General features: G+C 46.9%; 1 protein-coding gene across 3 annotated transcripts in view; it reads left to right on the forward strand.

Annotated features, from left to right (window-relative positions):
- RGL1 (ral guanine nucleotide dissociation stimulator like 1) overlaps positions 1-18,898 on the forward strand; it is a 247,887-nt gene that overhangs the window by 185,201 nt on the left and 43,788 nt on the right. For all 3 annotated transcript variants that reach the window (XM_084792400.1, XM_084792401.1, XM_084792402.1), the window contains one exon: positions 10,808-10,885. In XM_084792400.1, the coding sequence (XP_084648526.1) occupies positions 10,808-10,885 (78 nt within the window). The remainder of the gene's footprint in view (positions 1-10,807; positions 10,886-18,898) is intronic.

Genomic DNA, 18,898 nt, shown 5'->3' on the forward strand with positions numbered 1-18,898 from the left:
CTCATGCCATTTATTTATTGCAACTCTGCTTACACAAAGAAAACCAGTGTCTCAAAATATATTCAATCAGCAAGCAGCAGAGGGGATGAAGAGCTACCTCTGTGTGGTTCAGACCCTCTTTCCCAGTATGCCTCAGCACCTCCCATGCCAACTCACAAAGAAGGAATGACTGGGGACCCTTTTTTGTCATCTTCCTTGATGCTTTATCAATTCATTTTCCTTGGAAATGATATTTCACAAACTTGGGAGCAATCCACTACCCCATCAGTTTGCCAGTACCAAAGTTATGTTTCATCTGTTTAATACAAAGTACCTACTTTGCAAGGTGCTGTGTGAACAAAGGTGGCAGAGCTTGTCACGTGCCCTCCCCATCCTAAATATGTACTATTTCCTGATAGAGAGTAACACTCATCCAGCCAATAGACAAAAGGGTGGATATATTTAAAACTGGTGTGACCATCATGCCTCTAAGTCCAGCAGTTGGGCAGCTGAGGTAGGAGAATCGCTGTGAGTTTGAGGTTGGCCTGAGATTCAGAGCGGGGGACCCTATCTCAACCTCCTCCGACCACGATGTTTTAAATTTATTTCGGAGGGGTTTTCTTGGGCCAAAAATGCTTCTTTAGAGTTTTAGGCTCTTTTTATGGAAAAAGCAACTTCTCTTTCAGTCATGAAGTTTGTGTGTTAGGCATATGCACAATGGTTGAGTGGGGCATTGGGATAAAAAAAAAAAACCTTAGATTTATTTCCAGTTTGCACTCTGCACTACTTTTAAGTGTCCCTCAAAGTCTATGTGCTAGAGGCTTAGATCCTAGTGTGGTGTTACTCGAAGGCAGGGGGGCTACGATGAGCCATAGGAGTGGTCTCCAAACTATCTGGGAATTGCTCTCCAGAGGACAGGGAGCACAGCCCTCCCTCTTTGCTCTGTCACTTCCAGGCTCTGATGTAAGCAGTTCTGCTCTGCCGTGCCTCCCACTATGATGCACCTTCCTTTCTCAGGCAGGCACAAACAACAGGGCTAACCAAGCAGGCACCAAAATTGAACCCAAACAATGTTATTCTCTTTGTAAGTTGATTTCAGGTATTTGTTACAGTGAGAACAAGCTGGCGGGCTGAATAACTAACCCACACCCCTTCCTTGTTTTAAATCCTCTGAGAGTCAGCTTCTGTAGCCTGCAACAGTATGTAAGCTAACACATCAGTTGTAGGGTCCTGCATCCGATTCCTTAGCCATGTGGTGGTAGTGTAAGCTAACATGGTTGTAGGGTCCTCTGTCGGGTTCCTTAGCCATGTGGTGGTAGTGTAAGCTAACATGTCAGTTGTAGGGTCCTGCATTGGGTTCCTTAGCTGTGTGATGGTAGTGTCAGCTAACACGGCAGCTGTAGGGTCATGTGTCAGGTTCCTTAGCTATGTGGTAGTAATGTAAGGTAGCGGGTAGGTTGGTACTGTCCTTTAGACCTTTGACTTGATAGTGCAAGTAAAATTTTTACTCTTAAAAACTGGAAAACGTGACTGGTGCTTTCCTTTCTTCATGGCGTTTGTGATGATCTGAAATTCCCATGTTTCCTTTGAGTATTCTTGGCCTGCTGACCCTACCATCTCTCAGAGAGGAGGGATGCTGGTGGTGGGAGTTTAGGAGCTCCGCCTAACAAACAAATGTAAGCTAGGCCCATCTGTGGCGGTGTTCTGGAAGGTATAGATGTGGATGCCGCCCAGCTTGTGCTCATACCTAGTAGGAGGATCTAACACCCCCCGTTGAGTGTACCATCCCATCAAGACAGTGAGGACTAATATGTGTTTTTAGAAAGTGTGGGGGAGGGCTGTGCCCTTGGCAGCTATGACTGGTAGTAGTAAGTTTTGAAAAAAAATCACACCATACAAATCCATTCGGTTCTCAAGTGCCTCCTTAGAAGCTGGGTAAGTGTATTTACAGTGCATGCAGTGTGTCCCAAGGGGCTCTTGTTAAAGCACACTTACAATCAAGTTTTCATTTCGGACTGAAGTTAAACTATGCACCTGACAAGCAGCCTTAGATTCATGCTGGTGTGTGGTGCCAAGGAAGGCAGGCGATTCCTGTGCTGTGCTCCTTTGGGAGAAGGCTAGGTTTCTACTACCCCCTCTCTCTCCTCCCAGGTCATGGAAAGAGGCTGTCGGCAGGGAGAGCTGTAAGACGCTGGCCCTGGAGGGGCTCAGCTGTAACCTTCTTACTGCAGTGCTCTTGAGCTTTCTCTCTTCTGCTTGTCTTAAGAGTACTGATGTTCACCTTCCGTGCCTGCAGTAGGGAGCTTTTCAAAATGACGCCATTGGTTTAGTGACTTTCCTCCCGAGCTCCGCCAGGGCCAACTTGGAGGAAGTAGACTAGGGTGCCATTGAGCCTTTTCCCGCTGATGAAACGAAGAAATTGAGAATGAATGGCCTGTTGGCTTCTGGGTGCGCATCCCATTGATTTAGTGGGAAAGCTCCCAGGAAAATCTCAGCATTGCTTTGTTTCTTTTCCAGCTTAGAATGCACACATCCTGGATATCCTGATGAGAATGGCAGTTTCTTAATAAATGGAAGACATTTCATTATTTAAAGAATTTTTTTTATAGCAGATAAATTTAAGTATCTAGGTCTGCATCTTGAAGACTCTTTAGGCAAAGTTAAAGCCTTTGGATGTGTTTTTCACTTAGGGGGAAAAAGGCATGTTTGTAAAAGACAAGTTGAACTGGGGTTGAGTTTCTGCCTGTGGCTGTGAGAAGGATGAGATGAGCGAGCTGTATAAATGAAGAGGAACGTGAGAAACTGTGGGCATCAAAAGGAGTTTGAAACCCTGTGTAGGTGCATCTTTTATGAAGCGTTTATTTTCTTGCTGTTTCATGTTGCCTCGGTGTTGTCAGATGGAGGACTATTTAGCTCACAGAACAATAGAAATAGAAGATTAGCCTTTGAATTTACACATCCGTCTGTGGCTGCAGATGGAGGAAGGAGGCCGTGAGCCCTTAGGAAACTCAACGGAGCTGCTTCTTTCTCAGAGCGAGTGGGAAGGAGCACGGCCCAGCTGACAGCTCGCTTTTCAGCTGTGAGATCCATGCTGGACTTCAGACCAGTGTAACCATTAAACTGTCAGGCTGGGAGCTACCGAATCCGTGGCAGTTTGTCGTGGTGGCAGTAAGATAGCTAAGGGCCAAGGACGCTTCTGAGGGAGACTGTCTCCTCAAGTCTCTGGCTCTTGGGCTCAGGGATGCCAGTGTTCTTAGGGCCTCATGCCCTGGTCATCATCTGTGGTCTCAGCTCAGAGAGCGACCCCGGAATCCTCAGCCTCAGTGGACAGGCACTGCTGCTGCCTCTCCCTGTAGCTATGCCAGTTGCCTTGGGTTAACCAGAAAACTTTAATCTGGTACCGGTTTAGAATGATCTCCAACCATAATCACACGAGGGAAAGCGGAAATGGGTTGTCTCCCTGGCCACTCTGCTTGCCTTTGGTAATGCAGCTGATTTTGTTCCCAAGTGGACCTGCCTCCCACTCAGCCGAAGCGTGGGAACTGTCAGTGGGAACCCAGGAGGCAGCAGAGCCCAGCTCCGGGGGCTGCCGGTGAAGTCCTGCTAGCAGAGGTACTGAAGGGATTCCGGCAAAGGCTTTGCCTCTCCCTGTAACCAGGCTTTCTTCTCCTGAACTAGGACCCCAAGACCTGAGAGCTAAAGTGTTTCCTTTAAGCTGAGCTGAGCTTTTCCACTTACCTCCCTCACTTAGCAACAGAGGAGGCAAGGCATGCAGGATGCAGGATGCAGGATGCAGCTACCTTTTTTTCATTTTTTTAATCTGAGAAGAATATTGAATTTCCCTGAAGGATTCCTTTTAAAGTATGTATATATTTGAAAATTAGAAAACTGACAAGAACTTGAAAGACAACATGGTTATATTCTGAGTGACAGCTGGAGAGTCTTTCATTTAATTCAGAAGCTGAAGCAGTAGTTTTGACCATTTTCTAGCAATTGGTAGGAAAAGTTGATCACAGATCCCTTCAGGAGTCTGCTATAGGTCTTGAGAGATGGCCCAGTGCGTCAGAGCGCTTGCTGCCTAAGCACAAGGACCTAATTGTGAACCCCAAACACTCACCTAAAAGGTCAGAGTGGTCACCTCCGCCTATAGCCCCAGTGCTATGCGGGTACAGAGACAGGAGGATTGCCGGGCTGGCTGCCAGCCTCGCTCCACGTGCAGTGAGAATCTCTGGCTGAGGGAAGAAAGAAGAGCACGATGGAGAATGACCCCGCCCACCCCCCAAAGCCCTCGCTCTCGACGGCCTCTGCATATGTGCACGAGTGCATGCACCTGCACACATGTAGGTGCACATACTACACACACACACAACTCACTCAGACTTACACACATACCCTTCCCCACACAAGAATCTACTTGCTAACACTGGAGTGTTTCTTTAATAAATTGCTAATAGTAATAAACATATTTATGTAATTTACGGGATTCTCAGACTTTCATAAATTTGCTGAGGATTCTGGCTTCTGATTCTCCAAGCAAAAGATGTCTAGTATATGTTTTTTTTTTTTAGCCCCTATGACTTATGCCTTCCCCTCCAGTAATCAACTTCACAGTGGGAACCAGATTTTCCTAAGGTAGAAAAGGTGACCATGACCCAGTTCTTTATTAGACCTGGGAGAGGGGAACGCCATCCGCGGAGGGTCATTATTTAGAGTGCTTCAAAACAACCCTGTCTGGTCTGTGGGTGTGTGTGGGGGGGGGGAGGGGGAACAATGCAGAGCCTTCCCGGGCTGCTGGCTGCCGCGTGCATGGCATTCTCCTGAGTCAAGGCTGGCTTCTGGACATTTCTCTTATGCCTAACTTGCATAAGAAGGCAGAGGCAGGCAGATCGCTGTGAGTTCAAGGCCAGCCTGGTCTACAAAGGGAGTCTAGATAGTCAGGGCTGTGGGTCAGTGAAAGGGTGCGCAAGTGTCCCGAAGCTGGGGTTCATTCAAAGGCTCCCAGACACCCTTAAGTCAGCAGCAGCCTGTGCAGTCCCTCCCTTCACTTCCTCCTTTCTGTCATTCACTGTTCCTACCAAGTATTCCTTCCCCTCTCTGCCCTTCCCAGGCTCTCTTTTCTTCATAGTAGTAAGGTGAGCTAATTCTTGATTGTGTTGACTGTCTACTATACTGGGCCCAGGGCTGTAGTGGAAAGAGAGAGAGAGGAGTAAAGCCCCATATCATCACCATGTGCCAGGCCATCCTGACCTGGGCGTTTGCCCCAGACCTCACCACTGTTCTGCTTTTTGTTCTCTCATTCCTCCGTGTTCCTTAAAAAAAAAAAAAAATCTTGCCTCTGTGTGGCCAGGCCTTTGTACTGGTTCTTTCTCAAGAGGTCTGTGGTTCACTCCTTCTCCTCTGGAGGGTTTCACTTAACTGTCATGTCTCCCATTGAAATAGCAGTGTCTGACCTCCCATGGTGCCTAGACACCATTGAAGAAGTGGAAGTTTCTGTGTGAATTCATGCCCAGCTTTATACATGGCTACTGGGGATTTGAACTGAGGTCACCATGCTCATTTAGGAAGTACTTGTATCCCCTGAGCTATGTCCCTAGCCCAGGTGCTTTATTCTTAATGTTTAGTAGCAAGTACCTGGACACAGCCCTTAATAGACAGTCCTCATCCAATGATGACTAAATGGGTCCAAGAATGAGTTTGTGAATGAACAAACAGAATTCTGCCACCATCAAATGAACAGGTAGCTAGGGCCTTACAGCAGGAGGTGGGGAGCAGTGACTTAGCGCTGGGCCCAGGGCCTGCCTGTCAAGGTTCAAATCCCTGTTCCACTTACCAGTGCCATCATCGAGGGTTTATTATGTAAGCTTTCTGGGTCACATTGCCCCTCTCTGTGAAATTGGAAGAATGATACCACCCTTTAGGATTATTACGGGAACTGAGTGAAGGAGTCCACAAACAGCAGTTGGTACAGTTCCTGGCATAGAACGTGACACCTGTCATCACCGGTGGCTCATTTGCCGGTACCAAGTAGGGCTCACAGAGTTCCTCAGGATGACTCCATCCTGGCCTGCTTCTATTGAGACTTGCCTGCTGGGGCACAGAGACGAGGTGGGTCCCTCTACCAGAGATGGTATCTGCGGAGAACTTAGGACTCCTTGAAGCACCAATGCCCAGGGGTCAACCCCCACTTCAGATGCACACCAAACACTTGGTCTGCTCAGATGGGTCTCAGAGCAACCCCTTGGAAATGGCTCTTCCGGATTTAAACAAGCGTTTTCTTTTCTTTCTCTTGTTCAGGTCATTTTTAGGCTACAGTAGAGAATTGCTTACAGCTGTACTGTATAAGGCATTTGTAAATCTGTCTTTTTGCTTGACGACAACAGAGAAACCCATGTCAAAAGTCATCTGGCAATGTGGCTTTTGATTTAAGTTTTACAAAGAAGGGCACTTGCTCCTTGGTAAGCCTTAGGGGGTTGAGCTTTGATCTTACGTCCTAAGGAGGCTCTGTGGAAATCGGAGATGGCATTGTTGACAGGTTTGTCTGTCGTGTTTCTACTGCCGCTAGTTAAGCAGTCCACACGAGCGAGCGCTCGTTGTTTACCCCCTTGGAGTAAAAGATGTGAACTGGACTTTGATTTTTGATGCGAAGCCGTGAGCAGGTTCGGGGAAACATCAAAGAGACATTCCTAGTCTGGTAAAATGGACTCTGACATGAACATTAAAGAGCTCTCCATGCCAAAGCCAGGAACATTTTGTTTTTCCCATAGAGCATTCATTCCCCATAATAATGAGAGGTGCAAGAGCAGACAGTCCCCCTGCCCAGTGCACTGGATTCTAGAAGGCCACCGCCCTTGGTCTCCTTTATAACGAGATATACACCTTAGGGTGTCACACTGCTGATCCCTCCAGCATCTCTTTAAAAAAACAAAAAACAAAAAAACAAAAACCTTAAAACTTTCTTCATGTTAATTTTGGATGTTTTGAATAACCACAGACAAATTTAAAATAAACTTTTTATGTTCCTAAGCCAGGGGTCCTCAATCTGTGGATCATAACCTCTGTCTTCAGACTATTTACAGTACAGTTCATAACAATAGCAAAATTACTATTATGCAGTAGCAGAAAAAATAATTTTATGGTTGGGGGTCACTGCAACATGAGGAACTGTATTAAGGATCGCAGCGTTAGGAAGGGTGGGGGCCACTATGCTAAGCTGTTAGAAATGAGAGCGCAGACAGGTTAAGGCTCTGTGATGTGGGCAGACGGTGCTTTTGCAGCCTCTGAACCTAGTACTGGAGCAGTCTGTTAACAGTCTGCTCCGTCCTCACTGGAACACCTACTTCTCACCCCCAGTATCTCTCCTGCATCCATTGGGTTCAAGCCCTGTAAGTACCGTGAGCACAGAACTAAAACCGCTGCTCACCTAAAGTTTATGTTCTAGTAGGTGCCCATGGAGACAACACTGACTTTATATCCTATTAGAAGATAGTGAAAGCTGTAGAGAAGAGGGTAGCGAAGGGGATGTTGTTAAGAGTTGGGTTACCTTCTAAACAGGATGGTAAGGCCCAGGGAAGGGAAGGCCTTGCTGATGAGGCAGAACTTCAGCAAAGACTCAAGGGGTCCAGGGAATCTGCCATGGGAAACAGTAGAAGCAAGTGACAGCTAAGATGTGCGGTGTAGGGTGGGAGATGTGGGGGGAGGGATGAGTGACAGATTGATGAGGCAGGTGGAGGCCACGGTCAAGAGTAAGTGAGGAGAAATGTGGGCATTATGGATGGAGCCCAGTGAGTGGAAGATTTCAGGGGGTTTTTAGACTAGTCTTTTCTCAGACTGGAATCATGGGATGGGTCTGAAGGGAGAAGGGTCATGACCTGACTTCCTCGCGTCCTTCAGCATCTGGCTGGTGGGTGCTTTAGAGTGAGGCCCGAGGCCCGGGGCACTAGGCCAGGTTCCCAGTCTCACCGGGGATCAGCGCTGAGCTAGCAGTGGGGCTTGCTGTCTTGACCCTCCTCCATCTGGACTCTCAGATAGTCACGGTGGAGGAACGGCAAGCCAGAGAGCTAGCGAGCACCCCAGCCAGCCAGCCTCTATTTATAACCCTTGGGCAGTCGGGAGGGGGTTTGAGGGTGGATGTGTCTGATTGGCTAGGGCGAAGGGTGCCAGAATACTTACATACAGTGGTACACTGCCTCATTTACATACTGTATCACAGGGCCCTATCACAAGAAGGAGAAAACAGTACTTAATTATCTTGTGTATGAGGGAATCCCTGAGCTCTATTTGATGTTCCTTACAAGATGTGGGGTTACCAGATCAGGTGGAGTGAGCACCCCCCCTTGCTGAGGAAAGGGAGTTGGACTTCACAGACCTGAATGCAAAACGGCTATCCAGAGAAGTCAGCCTTATCCAGCAGACTCCTACATCCCTGAATAGGGTTGTCTTGATGACTGGGCAGACCCCACGAGATCAGATTGGTTAAGTGGCTGTTGCGTTGCTTTAACTCAAATATGGCCGCCGTCAGAGGCAGGATAGAAACAGAAGTGATGAGAAGTGTTTGGACTCTGGGATGTGGCAAATGCAGAGCTGGAGGTTTTCCCCTTGGCTTGGATGGAGCAAGACTTGAACAACTGGACTTCATGCCCTTCCAACCCATGCCTGATAATTGACAGCTCCCGGAGGCCGCTGAGTTATTTTCAGACCATCACCGTGGTCCCAGGTGTGAACTGTGGACAGACTGTCAGTGGAGAGACTCAACAGTTGTCACAGGAATGTTCTTAGTTTCCTTCTCGGTGTCACATGCTGGGGAGGGACTGAGATAGGTATTGGTGCCGCCCAACAGGACCTCAGCTCCAAAAGAACCAAGAAGAGAGCAGGAGAGCATGAGGAACTACAGGAAAGGCGAAATAGGAAGAGCTGGAGACTGAGCTAAAACCTCTGAAAAGAAAGCTGTCAGAGGAGTCCAGTGTGTACCTTTTCCTTGAAAGAGCGCGACCGGTCTATTTATATCTCTCACAGTTCCTAGTTGGAAGATAACAGACATTTCCAGAGAGAACGCTAACAGACAGATTAACATAACAAAACAAAGATCAAGTGCCCTATTTAGTAACCGAGGGCTGCGGTGAGAGATAGGAAGGCTTGTGGCCTTGCAGATGGCCTCCTCTTTCCTGCCCCTCCCCAGCCTCTCCGACTTCATTCAGCCACAGAATCCACTGCGAGGCAACATGAGGACACGGTTCGCTGTGACGGTGGCCCGAAGAAAGAGCCAAAAAAAATCCCACTTTGTTTATTTACTAGGAGCTTCGTTTCCCATCCCTGTCTGGCTCATGTGGGGTTGAGGAAATCTTAATGTTACTGAGCTCCTGTCAGGAGGAGCAGAAAGCAGTCCTAGAAACTGTCACCCAGCAGGTGTGACACGGGTGAAGAGGGCAGGAGGGTCAAGACCATGGAAAATACCATGTGAAGCCATGAGGCCATAAGGCTGATGTGCTGGAAAAAGGGGCAGGTGGTGTGTGTGTGTGTGTGTGTGTGTGTGTGTGTGTGTGTGTGTGTGTGTGTGTGTCCATCTCTGCACATAGTGCCTAAAGGCACAACCTGGAACTTGTCAGGATGGGGTGATGGGGACACCAGATGGACTGATAGTCAAAGCAGAAGGTAGGCTTTTATTTTGTAAAGAATGTGTAAATCCTAGGAATAAAGAGCCACAGGGTACTGGAACTCTTAATCCCATTATACAAAACAAAGTGTGCTCTTTAAAAATGTAAACCCAGCAAATAGAGAGTTTCTGCTATCAAAACCTTGGGGCAGCAAACAGTTTTTCAAACTCCGGGGCCTCTCAATTCTTTCTTGTTGGGAGAGGAGACTGCAGACGTAGCCCAGCCTTCTGAGTTAATGGAGTCTTCCCTCAGGATTGAGTGTCAGTTTACTAAGTACATATTCCTATATGTTGCTTGCAGAGCTGGGGAATGAAGCCAGGGCCTTGGGGATGCTAGGCAAAGCACTCGACCACAGAGCCACCTCTCCAGCCCCCTAACTACGTATTCTCTACAAAACAAAACAGGGTATATTAGTACAAAATGAACTTGCTCATGGGTTGAAGTTGTACAACATGGGGTTGAAATAAAAGCTGATACTACCCTTGGGAACTGATCAACTTCCTTAACAAAAATCGCAGTCTGTGACAAGCACCATTTTAAATTCTAAGCACTGACTGCTTTCTCAAAAACAGGGCTCCTGTTCCCTCTTGCCAGGTACTGTGTCTAGATCAGCCTGGCTTGGGATAGGTGTAGTCACAGCTGCAACTGTGCCTGTAGCACACGATTCTCTCCTTCAGCCTTCATCTCCATCCCAGCCTTTGAGGGTCCAAGCCTATTTCCAGGATCCTCCAACAAGGGTCTACTCAAAAGCAGCCTGCACTCCCAAGTGTTTCATGGATGCATCACTTTTGTGCCCATGTATGGCCCAAGCTCTGTGTCCACACGGCTGTGTCTCCCTGGTATAGAGACAGCAGAGGGTGCGAACATAGGCTTGTGTATGAGAGATCATGAGGAATCTGCCTTCTTTATAGTGTGTAATATCTGATCCCCTTGCTGGGATGAAACTTTGTTGTATAGAAGAAATTCTGGGAACTGTAGAATATTAGAGCATTTTAAAGCAATATGATAGTTCACTCCTGATTCTTTTGTTAGTGTACTTGTCTATCCATCATGGGTTTTTGTTAATGCTGCTTGATTTTGATGCTGATATATATATATATTTCCTGAATTACTCCTGACTTGTTATGCTTTGCTTGAAGTTTATGACTATTTTTGTTTGCCTGTTTTCATCTTTAAAGATTTGGAGACCTGACAGGCCCAAACTGTGAAGGCGATGGAAGTCAAAGTTCATCGGAGTCCAGGGCTGTGATCCGGAAGTAAGTGTCTTCTTTCTCATTAACAACGTCACTAGCTCTCAGTCAGGGCAGCGCCTGACTTGAGCGTCAAGCTGGGTGCATGAGGATGCCTGCATTGGGTGACTGCAATCCCAGCACTTGTGAAACCAAGGCAGGAGAAGCATCCCTTTGAATCCGGCCTGTCTGGAACAAAAATCAAAGTAGTTGAGCAGGATGTTTTATTCCTTTGGAGTGAGTGCTGCCATCCTGCCATGATTCCCTCCTAACACCTGTGTACAGCTAGAGAGAGGGCTGGGCAGTGAAGAGCACTTGTTACTGTCGCAGAGGCCTGAGATTCAGTTTCCAACACCCACATGGTGGCTCACAACCATCTGTAACCCCAGTTCCAGGGGATCTGATTCTCTCTTCTGACCTCTGAGGGCACCAGGCATGCACATGGTGCATAGACATGGTGCATAGACAAAACATTCGTATAAATCAAATCAAATAAATATATCTAAAAAGTTTTTAAATTACCCATATACCTTTACTTTGAAGAGGATTATCTAACGGTACTCACTTATTTACACAGGAACAGTGCATTGTGCATCTGCTCTGTAGCGGGTATTATTTGAAGGGATATAAAATAAACAAGGAAATGGAACAAGTGAACAACAGTGAATAGCTTTGGCTGTTAGGAAGTTTGTATTTTAGCAGAAGGAGACAAAGAATAAACACAGAGCAAAGAAGGGTCTAGGTCCCGATGGAGCGTGATTTCACACAGGGTGCCAAGAAGAGGCTCCCAGATCTGGGGATGCCAGAGCACAGTGGTGTGAGGTATGAGCCATGTCCTGTGATGTCCAGCTCTGAAGCGGGAACAGCACTGGAGAAAACAGCAGAAAGACACAGCCAATGGCATGGCAGATGCTCAGGATGAAACACAGGAGTTGGTGCAAATAAAGTGAGGATGTGAGGGACCTGGAGCAGGATGTTGAACTGGATTCTGAGGAGGGCAGAACGCACATGGAGGGCATTGAGAACAGCACTGAAGCCTAAGTTACCAGGCTAGCTGTGGTACCAGGTGGACAATAAGTTAGCGGTGGGGATGGAGGCAAGGGTGCCAGTAGGGAGCTTCGGTGGCTTACCTGGCAGACCAAGAGGTGCCTAGGACACCTCCAAGGGCTGTAGAAGAACCTCAGCTTTCTGTGACAAGACTGGAAGTGGGGATCAAGTTTGGTGGGAGCGTGTGTGTCAGCAAGTGAACCTTAGATGTTAGTTTTGAGGTGATCGGTGAGTCTGGCCTGATGAGCCAGCTGGATGGTGGGATTCCCTTGGGTAGCCTGGCTGGTATTAAAAGCCACTGTGCTCTCCTGGGAACTAAAGAGGGAGGGGGGTGCGGTCCAAAGACGGGGCCTTGTTTCCTTTTATTGTTTTGAGTTAGTGAAAATAGGAGGTTTGGTGGAGGAGATTAGAACAGCTGTGGCGTGAGCAGATTAGGGGAGAAGATAGAAGGTACTTGTATCCCAGAAGATATGTGAGGAGGAGTTCCAGAGGGGTTTCCCACTGTGTCCACTGCTGCCGTGCATCAAGTGAAGACGGCTCTGAGAGGTGATTTCCTGCCCAGCAGTCCTGTGGGTTACAATGATGAGGGCAAGTGGCTTTGGCAGACGGAGGTATGTTGAAGTGTAGAGAGGGCGGTTTCAGAAATCTCACAGGATGCGACCAGGGGATTAGGAAGGCATTTTGGTTTGTGGACCAGGTATGGTCTGTTTTAGTCAATTGTTTACACTGATGAGAATGATCTAGAAGATATTGAAGAAATAGCCATTGTGTAGAGACAGAGGCCACTGTTGGTTTGTGTTCTGGAGCAGATATTTTGGGATCCAAAAATAATCTCTAGTGCTAAGTACTCATTTGGGGCCAAAAATCAAGAGGGTGGGAACGTACTTGGTCTTTTCTGTGTAGTTTTTAAATCTCCAAAAGATTTGCTGATGATTCCCAGGCTTTAGGGGCCAGAGGTGTGAAAATTGGAAAAACATTCTTTTTAACTCTCAAGTAGGATCTGTATTACCTTTCCTTCCTCCCTCCCTCCCTCCCTCCCTACCTCCCTCCCTCCTTCCTTCCTTCCTTCTCTCTTTTATAATTTTATTGCAGAAAAGTAGACACACTAATGTACATATTTAAAAGGCAAGGGCAAGATATGTATGGTAGGAAAAACCATTATATTATTACTTCAGGAGATGGCCTCTGGGAGGAGGTGGCATTTAAAGGATGGTCAAGTCTTGGGCAATGGAACTGACTTGGCAGAGGGACCAGCAGGGCCAGGTCAGGGAAAGTCAGTGAATGCAGAATTCTGAGAAGCAACCGGGCTACTTCATGGTGTTGCATGTGGGTGAGGAGAGTCTGTGGAGCTGAAGCTGGTGTGAGGTTGCACTGGAAGGGCTTTAATCAGCCACAGAAGGGCTTGGGTTTCCTCTGGTGAGCTGTGGGCCAGCAGATATCAAGGCTCATGTAGGTGGCAAACATTATAAGGAACATTGTCAGAATGGCGTGGGCCGGAGTCATTCTATTTCATGGCTCTGGCAATGCACAGCTCAACATCCACAAAGTTCTTTAGAAATGAAGATGATCTGCTTCGCGCCCAGTGGGTCTCAACGTGTGGGTCACATATCAGATGTCCCGGATAGCAGGTATTTACAGTAGGATTCATAACAGTAGCACAATTACAGTTAGGAAGTAGCAACAAACTAATTTTATGGGTGGGGTCACCACAACATGAGGAACTGTGTTAAAGGGTCGCGCCATCAGGAAGGTTGAGAATCATTAGTCTAGCCTGACCTAATGAACAGGAATCTGCAGCTTCAGATCCCTGAGAGAGTCCTGAGCTCTTTAAGGGTTTAGAAACCATGGAATTAGAGTGTTTAAATTGTTTTTGTTCATCCATGAAAAGTTACCCAACTGTGATTCTCAAGAGCACTTTTCTCTTTTGTAATGGGCATGTGTCAGAATATCCAGAAGAGATGCTACAGGAGTCCAGGGACTGGCAGGACAGGTGTGTTGACCTGGGCGTGGATTCAGTGAGAAGCACATTGTCGTCCACACATGTTGGAAGCTGATTGAAGCTGCAATTTTCCATCCAGATAAGCCACAGGAATAGCGAGAAGAGTACAGTCTGAAACAAACCCAGAGCCTTTCTGCTTCCCAGTGGGCATTTCAAGATTAAATAGGTTTGGGGGAAGTAGCAGTTAGGAAAATTGATTCTACCCTGGATGTGAAAAGCTATGTTCATTGTTTTAAAGTCCCACTGAAATTCATTGTACACTCGGAACACTAAGTGGGTGAAACTCCAGGCTGCGCTGTGGTAAAGGGCTTTAGAGTTTTAAGCACAGGAGCCCTTAACAAAGAGCTCCACACAGCACTCCCCTGAGGGTCCGTCATTTGGGGACAATAGTCCTTTCCCAAAGCCTCACAGTGACTCGGAGAAAGTTCTTGACCCCTATGCTCACACTGAGTTGCCTTGTTAAAAGAATTGTGCACGACGAACGCATAACACTTTATTTTAGAGTAGGTCGCTCTGTCCCCAGACTCAGGAATGTAAAAATGCCTTTTCCCTGGTGGCCTCCATCTTTCTTCCATCTCCCTTTCTTTCTTCCAGTTTTTTCTCCTTCTACTAATTTGCATTCCATGTCCCCATTCTTGTTTTATACTGTCTTTTCTTATGACTGTCCTTCTGTCAATGTCTATCTCAAATGACCACTGCCTTGTTTTCCTGAGAAGAAACTAGAGAAGTGCCTCCCCAGATTGAAAATAACACTCCAGATCCCTCAGGAACCCCACACTTCCAGCCCCTGGCCCAGAGCAATGAACTGTGGCTTCCTCTTGGCTATGGCTGCATAGAAGGCATGCCTTTGTGGCACTGGTCTTCACAGGGTGACCTCATCCACCAGAGGACACTGACCAGCCTTTGGAGTCCCTTTGGTTGTAGCTAAGTGGGCGTGCGCTGCTGGCATCTAGTAGGGTGAGGGCAAGGATAACAGTAAGTATCCTACAGTGCACAGGACAAGCTTGTCCTTTCCATTCAATGAGATGAGACTAAATATCACCAGTGCCTCAGTGGGAAGCCCTGCCACACAGTGTTTGCACACCTCTCAGCATACTCTTTTAGAAGCCTCTCCATTTGCGTTCCTTTTCACAATCAGGTGTGTCAAATACTGAGGTGATCCAGGCCCAGCCACATGGAAGGTCCAGCCCCTGCACCATCTTTCTGTCCCTTACCCTCCAACATGGTATATGTCTAGTCACTTTACCTCCCTTGGTTCCAGAGCTCTCACCTGAAAATCGAGCTTTCGGAGCATACAGCCTCCAAGTCCCTTTCCACTCAGTGGTAGCGCGCATAAAATGTATTTAGTTTTTCAAAAACCAAAACCAGAGATGTGGTCCAAATACTATACTAGGCTTTTGAGAAATTTCCCTGCCCCTCCCCCACGCCCCTGCCCTCTGAGAAAGCATATGTAGCAGACTGAATAAAACTGTCAGAAAAAGCCGTCAGGCTCTCATTTGCTTATTGTTAAGTCATGACATCACAGCTGTTTCCTGCAGTCATAAATAAAGAGCTGAGCCGAACCCCTGTCCAGTGGGGTGACACGAGGAGTGGCGAATGCCTGCTGTGCCCCTTTGCTGTGCATCTGCTCCCTTGTGATTGCAGGTGGGCAGCAACAGGGATCTAGTGACTTTCTGAAAACTAAACCCCCCACTCCAGGGCGGCTGCCTTCAGTTCTGGGGTTTTGGTGGATTTAACCATGAACACAAAATGCCCAAAGTGGTTGAGTTTTCAGTTTTTGCTGTAAATTGTAGCAGGGCCCTTATACTCTACAGAAGTTTCCACATACTAAGTTGCTAGTCATATCTGTTATGTTAGATATGGCTCTAATCAAGGTAGCAGGACGATAACGATGAAAAATATAGAAGCACAGATGAAGCTTTAAGATGAAAAATAGGTTTCTCATGTCTTAAGCCCAAACTGCCTAGTGTTCCTTCTGTGTTTCAAAAAGTTATCAGATGGCTCAGGGCGCTTCCCACCATTGGAGTGCCCCGGTCCAGCTCTGCAGTCTCCAGGACGACTCAGCGGGCACAGCCAGAGTGTCTCAAGGTGCCAAGAATTTTGTATCCACGGCTTCCATGGCTTCCAGTTTTTAAGGCCTTTGCCTCATGGTGACTGCTGGTGTTAGGACCAGAGCTATGTAGAGAGTAAACTGGGCCATTTTTGTTTTTTGTGTTTTTTTTTTTATCCTAGGACTCCTAATAATGGCCATTATTTGGGAGTCAGGAAACCCACTTCCTACTACGGAAGAAAACAACTCAGCTCCCCGTCATTTCACCTGTGCCCTTGTCACCCTTCCTGCCATCGTTTTTACATGATAAAATGCTGTCTTTTCCAGGAACAAAATTTGAACCAGATAGGAGGAAGGAACTTTTCATAGGACAAATTTATCGCAGCCATTGAACCCAGAAGCAAATAGAATGCTAACTAAGAAGGGACCGGTAATCTTCCAGTCTTTTTTGAAATGCATGAGATTGTTCTGGAGTGTGTGTGTGTGCGCGCGCATGCACGCTCACATGTGCGCACACGCAACTTTATTTAAAGAGAGCTAAAACTCCCCACTCAGTAGTGCTTTATTGCATCTCTTTGTTCGGTACTCTTTAATGTAGAAACAGCTTCTGTTTCCCTTTCTTTAATTGAATCCCATGCCTTCCCTTCTGGAATGCCAAGTTCTGTTTTCTCAAACTCTTCACTGTTAAAGTGCTTCAAGCGGTTGAAATCATTTTATTTTCCTTTCTATGCATTCAGAACATTCAAATGTCGTGCTTGTAATCTTTCACAGAGGCTGGAGGTCCTGACACTAGTGTTCGGGCTGGAAGGAGAACTAGTAAACAGTATTAATCCAAAAAGAAAAAGAAAAAGAAAAGCAGAGGTCTGGAGTTATTAGTGCCTGGGGAAATTACAGCGGAAAGTATTTGAAAACTCTTCCTGGAATATTTGCAATCAGTAGCCATTCCACAAAATCCAAATGCCTTATTAAGGCAATTGAAGTCGAGTGATTGTAAGGAAAATGGGGAAAAGAGAAGAGACTTGAGAGGGTAAGGAGCGGGGGAACCCATCAAAGATGAGACATAAAGCTGGGCATGGTGGCACATGCCTTTACTCATAGCCCTCGGCAGGCAGAGGCAGGCAGATCTCTGAGTTCAAAGCCAGTTGGTCGACAGAGCGATCCACAGAATGAGTTCCAGGACAGCGAGGCCTAGGCCTAGGTAGAGGCAACCCTGTCTTGAAAAACGGAGTAAAAATGAGACATAAAACATCAAACTGAGGCATGGAGATGCACACCTGTAGTGTCAGCACGCTGAAGTTTAAACCTGTCCTTGGACACATGGTAAGAAGAGTCAGTCCCAATGAAAAACAAATGCAGCACAACAGAACTGTGAGGACAGTAAAAATCTCCAAATTTAGAAGGTTTCAATGTGAAAGAAATACATATTCTTTTAAGCAAAGCAAAAGAAATAGAGCAATGTGTCACATTAAACAGAACGCCATCGTCTTTTATTACATGCCGACACAGGGCAAAGAAAGTTGAAAACCCATGATTTAAGGAGTCCTTAGTTTTTGTAGGACATGGGTAGAGATCCCTAGAGCAGAAACTGGTGCTCTCATGACCAGAGAAGAGCGAGCCAGTGACTTAGATTTATTTTAAAGCAGGGATTCAAAATGAAGGAAAATCAGAGATGACAGAATTGTCTTTCATTTTTAAAGATTTATTTCTTATTTGTATGTGTATGGGCACTTTGCCTGCAGTGTCTGTGCACCATGTGTGTGACATGTGAGTCTCCATGTGGGTTCTGGGGGATCTGAACCTCTAAAAATTCTTAATCAACGAGCCATCTCTCCAGCCCCATGGCAGTATTTTCTACCTGTCAGAATGGTTGAACAGACATCACAACCAGTCATCCGAGGGAAACAAGGAGTTTGCCCTCGCTGCTGTAGCCACTACCTCTGCTGCTGTGCTATTGTGAGTGCAGGGCACGCTTCGGTACCTTGTATTTCCTTTAGCCACCGCCAGTGTGCTGAGCTCTTGCCTTCACTTCACATTCGTTGAAGTTTCATTGAACTTGTGTGCTTTGGCCAAGATCAAACACTTAGTTCGGTGCCAGGTATTTGGAGTCACGTTCGGCGGGCCTTCCCATCTAGAGCCTTGGGCCTCAGGCCACCATGTAGGAACAAGCCTGGGTTTTGCTTGTGATTCCCTTCCCCTGTGAGTGCCTCACGGTAGTCAGACCACATCAGTACCTGAAAACCTAGAGCCTTGGGAATTAATGCCTTTACTTCTCAGTGTTTTGCCCAGCTGTTGCTGTATTATAACAGCCCCAGAAGGGTCCCCAAGCAGCTGTTGTGAAAGGTGGAAGTCAGACTTGTTTCCCTCAGGAAGTGGTGATTTGAAGGATCCGGCAGCCAATGACACCACCGAGGGAATCTCCATCCATGGTGGAACTGTGGAGACGGACAGTCAGCAGGTGTTACCCAGAAGCCCCCTGTTTATAACACACAAACTCCCTCTCAGACTGGGGAGCTGGGGAAGGAGTTAGCGAGGTCCTGAAATTGGGATTTAGGTGAGTGGTGGATACATTTTTTCTAATAATAGCTGGAAGTCATCGATTGCTTAGCAAGAACAGTGCACTGTGTGTGCATTAAAGGGTCTCCTGTCCTGATGACCTTCTACACTGTCACTCCATCTATCTCAGGGTTGCCTGGGCGGCTGAAGAGCATGTCCGGGATCACCCAGTGAACCCGTGAGAGTGCGTGGACTTTACAAGGCCATGCTCTCCAGCTCATGTATCCTTATATTCTTCCCCTGTGATAAAAATGAAAATATTTCTCCTAAATGTGGGAATAGAAGACAGATGCGTGAGTAACCTTGGCTTTGGGTAATAGGTTTCAGGCTCATCTCGTCCTGCCCCCACCGAACACATCTATTTGCTCTGTTGTCTCTCTGTACCTTCCTT

Source organism: Acomys minous (genome assembly GCF_964271855.1).
Source record: "Acomys minous genome assembly, chromosome: 1".
Taxonomy (NCBI): Eukaryota; Metazoa; Chordata; class Mammalia; order Rodentia; family Muridae; genus Acomys; species Acomys minous.